We start from the raw sequence: 5,154 nt of genomic DNA on the forward strand, positions 1-5,154 counted from the left end.
AACATCCGACCAACTCTGTTTCTTGCACGGCTGAACCATGCGAAAATCGCCGCAAATGTCACTGCTCCCAAACAAGCCCCTGCTGCTTCCTCTATCCCTTGCAAATCCATTTTCCTGAACAAGGAGTTTCCCGTCACCACTTCTGTCGTCACTGTCGCCGCAAAAACAATCTACAACAAATTAAGCGTGTGTTTAGTTTAAAGATCCGTGTTATGATTCATATCATAGTTCATAACTCGCTACAATATTTTTTCTTACAAAAAATATACGTAAATTAAGAATGGTTTTGAATCATGACATAAAAATTTCTTACAATAATTCCGAGCAAATAAGAAATTCCTAGCGACATAAAAATTTCTAACGCAATAGATCATCCATGTATCCTTACAATAATTCAAATTCACGTACAGATGAATGCATGAAAAACTCCTACTCTTAATGATGCTTTTGGATTTTTTTTTCCTTTTATTATAATGTGTAAAGAATTTCATAGTTACATGACAATATATAAATAGTTGAACGTCAATTTTCATTTAGGTAGCTGAATTTTACAGACGCTTGAAATATACTTGAGAACTTAGATACTAAGGTCCCGTTAATTTTACTAATTTAAATTTTAAATTTAAATTTTGTTACAGTAAAATTTTTTTAAAAATAATCACATTTAACTTTTTATTATACTAAAAAATTCTTATATAAGATCACATGTCAATTTAAATTAAAAACTCAAATCAACAAATTATACGATCCTAAATAAACAAAGTGTCTAGGAGAAGTCTTAAATACTAAAATAAAGGTTTTTTTTTTTTTTTTTTCAATTCCCCGAACGTAAATGGTTCTACATAGAAATATATGATAGTCTCTCCAGAGGAATATATTACAATTTATTTATGTTGTACATATACTTTTTCTGAAGGTAAAACAATATTTTATTATCTCTTGTTTTATCAAAAATTTTGGACGAATCTGTAGAAGATTCTGTCCTCACTTCTCAGCTTCCAACAAAAACAAAAAGACAGAATCTTCATAACCACTGGATTCCAATCCAAACAAAGAAATATTTTACTTTCGAGATCAACTGATCAACTCTGTAATCCCAACTTGATCAAAAGATTAAAAACCTTAAACCATATTTAATAAAAGAAATCTTTCTTAAAAAACAGTAAGTAAGAATATTAAACAATACAAAATATTATATGGAATTGTAAAAGCAAAAAACTCACCATGGCGAGTCTACCGGAGATGATCTCGAAATCCTGGCTCTTCTTGGAGCTCTCGATGTACTCCGACAAAGTCTCAAAGAACGGCAACGCCCCATCGCCGCCGTCTCTCCGCGTCTTCACCACCGCGATCGGATCGGAGCCGTACGATCTAAGAGTACACATCCTCGGCTGCAACATGATCTTACCGTTCTCCGATTCGGCCACCGAAATCCTCGTCGGAACCTCCGAAGACGCTTCCGACCTCCGATACGTCGCCGTTTTTGGAGCCCTCAGCTCGCAGCGAATAGCGCGCGCCGCCGCCATCTACGGAAGCCGAGAAAAGAGAAGGAAAATAATTGGGAGAGAATTCCAGGAATCTCAGGGAACGAAGTTTTAGGATTGGAAAAGTTGGGAGATTTTTTGGAAGGTTCTGGGTGATCGGTTTGACTGTGGTGGCGTGTGAGTCCACGTCTGTAGTTTTGGGCGTGAAGTGGTGACGACTGACGGGCGGCTCTGTGGGTCCCACGGAGGAGCGACGTGGCTATAGCTTTGTTCGTTAAAGGAGTTTTCAGTCGAGCTTTCGAGGAGAGGATTTGAGGAGAATAAAGTGTGGGTGAGTGAGTGGTCATTGTGTCGAACGTCTTGTCGCTTTGGTGTAAATGGGTCATTGGCTTTAATAATCGTACGACCAAAAGTTATGATGACACGTTTCACCCATTTAAACTTTTAATTTTAATTTTATTATAATTAAATACTTTTACATTCAAATTTTTATTAATAAAAAATTTTTATATTAAATTATATTTTAAATCAATTAAGATCCGTTTAGTTAGCTGATTTGAGTTTTTAATTTGAGTTGAGATGTAATTTTATGTGAAAATTTTTTACTGTAATAAAAAAATCAGATATGAATATTTCTGAGAACTTTTTACTGTAATAAAATTTAAATTTTAAATTTAAATCGGTGAAATAAATGAGACTTTAAATTTTTCTTTAGTTTGATTAGAGTGTTTACGTAGAGAGAAGAAGATGACGCCACACACGTAAGTACTTCAGGAACGGCAGCTATTGTTTCATGTTGCGGCAATTAGGGAGTCGGGCTGTTAAAAGAAAAAAAAACCCCTAAAAAATGGCAACCAATAGATAAAATTACAAACTGAACCGTACATTCTATGTGAATTTTTTAAAATAAATATATACATATATTTATTTATTTATTTATAGGCCTACCCTTTAATTCGGCAACCAGATGAAAAACGTCACATATGTGATTTTTATTGTACGATTAAAAAGTTTTTAATTTAAAATTTCGTTTATTTTATCGATTCGAGTTTAAAATTTGAGTTTTGTTACAGTAAAAAGTTTTCAGAAACAGTCATATTTAACTTTTTTATTACAGTAAAAAGCTCTCAATCACATCTTAACTCAAATTAAAAACTCAAATTAACGAACTAAACGGATCCTAAACAGTGAGACACTTAATGAAGAATCATTGGAGAAGTTGTAACGATGATAGGTCATAAGTAAACCAAAAGAATGCTTTTTTAATTTTTTTCAAGTGTTGAGTGGTAATTTCTTGTGAATTATATAATGAAATATGACATTGAAAAATAACAAGAGTCCATTCATAAACGACAACGTAACTATTTAGTTATAAACTCTAAAACGCAAGCATGTAATGTGTGACCTAAAGCGCACAAAACACGTTACCATGTCACCAAAAAATGTCTAGTGCCTATATATGACCCTTTGCTTTTCAAATTAATTAGTTTCAATATTAGCTGTAAAAATGTTTTGTTTTCTTGTTTTGCCTACACTGAAGATCAACTATTTCAACTCTGCTCCCACTAAAGCTTAGTTTAATAGTGCTGTGAATTTTAGAAAAATTACTTTTAGTTATACTGAAGAAAGAAGTAGCTGTTACAAGAAGCAGTTAAGTGTTTAATAAATTATAATTATAGTAGCTGTGCTGGTTCTAAAATCAGTATAATAACATTTGATAAATTTTAAGGTTGAATTGCTGTGGGTATGTAAAATGACAAAAATAGACATGGTATGAAACTTAAATATATATAATTTTTTTTAGTATTTAGAAATACTTGTTTAGCTTAAAAAAAAACATAATGCTATGATTCTAAGTTTTCTAACAATAAATTTATTATAATTATTATTTTTGTCTTCATTTCTTCATTCATAATATAGTTACAACAAAAAAGAGCATAACTGAGTAATCAACATATACAACAAAAATGTACATTCCATGTTTAAAAACTGGTAGAGGCATTCAAAGAATTACGTAGTGCTCATTAAACTTGCAGCAACTTGATCTCGTACTTCATCCATTTCTTGTGATAATAAAAAACTAGTATTTCAATTATCTTCTACATTGTCCTCAAGTTGATTGTCTTCATAAACGATACCATCAGGATCCACCTCAAGGAGTATGAGACCTGAGGCCATATCAACGACGTCAAAGAGCAAATGAGACAAACTGCAGATATTACTGACTAGATTACTTGTCACCTAACACTGATTTTGAGACTTTTGAACTCCACAAAATGGTGATAAATCCACATGACCTTAGCCATTGTCATGTTCTCGGCACATGCTTAGAAGGGCATTATATGGTCTACGACCCACTCGAAGTTGTGGTAAATGGTATCTTTCTCCTTTATATGGTCTAAGAAATTCTTTCAATTATGGATATCCCACGTCAGCCAAATAATATTTACCTATTGAAATAAAAACACATTAATGGGTGACATGTAAAAATTATATTACAAACATCACTCTCCTCATTGAACAAACAAACAAACATCAATGGCATTGCACAAACACTTTCCAAATCCGTAAAGGTTACACAAGATTCAAAGTAACATCATAACAAACACCACATTTACGTACTGGTGAAACCGTTTGAAAGTAAAGAGACTCAAATAACCTCCTTTTAGCAAAGAAACTCAAATTTATGTAAATTTATGCATTTTGTTCCTAGAGCAAGGCTGGTTGAGATAAAGACTATGCTTTCTAATCACAAGTGCAAACAAGCTAACCCGATTGTGAAATGTGAAAGAATTAATGAATGCATACTTCATAATACATGTTCAAAATCCATTAATAAATTTAAATAAGAAAGTTGGTGAAATACACACACATAATTACACAAAGCGGGCCTCTTTTTTGCTGAGTCCCCCTTTGACAAGTAATATGCTAATTGGACAGAGATAATAACAAAAAGGGCGAATCAACTTCCCCATCCCTAACCTCTCTACTTTTGTTGCCAAAAACTTGCACCACAAGGTCGGGGAAAAAAGGAAAAGTGGAAGGTGAACCAAAGCCCACAATACAACCACAACCACACTCATTTATCTCTTTTTCCTATTCTCTCCTTTTTTTCATCATCGGCATGCCTTGAACCCAACTTTCAATCCTTCTACAAGCTCTCTCTATCTCTCTCTATTTGTTTGTTACCAATAGAATAAAGAAACAGCACTACCATCCCTGTTCTTGTGCATAAGAATAGCCAAACCACGTGTAAGCTTTCTTTTCGAAATGCACAATCCAAAAACCTCAAAAGCTGTTTTTCTTGGCCTCTAAAATGAAAATACCATAGCCTAACCATCCACGGTTTCTTTCCTCTTCTTTGTAATTTTACATTGGTACACTCATCAATGATGTAATTCAAGCTAATGTGTAAATTAACACAATTACAGTTTTTGCTTCAATATGAAACTTGCTAAGCTAGTGTGTGTCAGGTGGATAACATTAAGAGCAAAGCTAGTGTTATCTACTTGGAATGACCTATAACATAATGTTTAAGTAGTGAGTACTTTAGTTAACAACAGTTGTATATATGTTCTGGCAGATGTTTTAATCTTTATCTTTCTCATTTGGATTTTTCAAGCCGATCTTTTTCTTAAAAACGTGGCTACAAAAAATCAAAATTTTTTTT

General features: G+C 33.0%; 1 protein-coding gene across 2 annotated transcripts in view; it reads right to left on the reverse strand.

Moving 5' to 3' along the window:
* Nucleotides 1-1,705, reverse strand: part of LOC112092248 (stress enhanced protein 2, chloroplastic) — a 2,373-nt gene extending 668 nt beyond the window's left edge. Inside the window, exons 1-2 of one of the 2 annotated variants that reach the window (XM_024167872.1) lie at nucleotides 1,224-1,705; nucleotides 4-170 (exon numbers count right to left, since the gene is read on the reverse strand). In XM_024167872.1, coding sequence (XP_024023640.1) covers nucleotides 4-170; nucleotides 1,224-1,526 — 470 coding nt within the window. In that variant the 5' untranslated portion in view covers nucleotides 1,527-1,705. The remainder of the gene's footprint in view (nucleotides 1-3; nucleotides 171-1,223) is intronic. The other variant, XM_024167871.1, reaches the window with a different exon arrangement.
* Between the last annotated feature and the right edge of the window lie 3,449 nt (nucleotides 1,706-5,154).

The sequence above is a fragment of the Morus notabilis genome, unplaced genomic scaffold (assembly GCF_000414095.1).
Source record: "Morus notabilis unplaced genomic scaffold, ASM41409v2 Scaffold604, whole genome shotgun sequence".
NCBI lineage: Eukaryota > Viridiplantae > Streptophyta > Magnoliopsida > Rosales > Moraceae > Morus > Morus notabilis.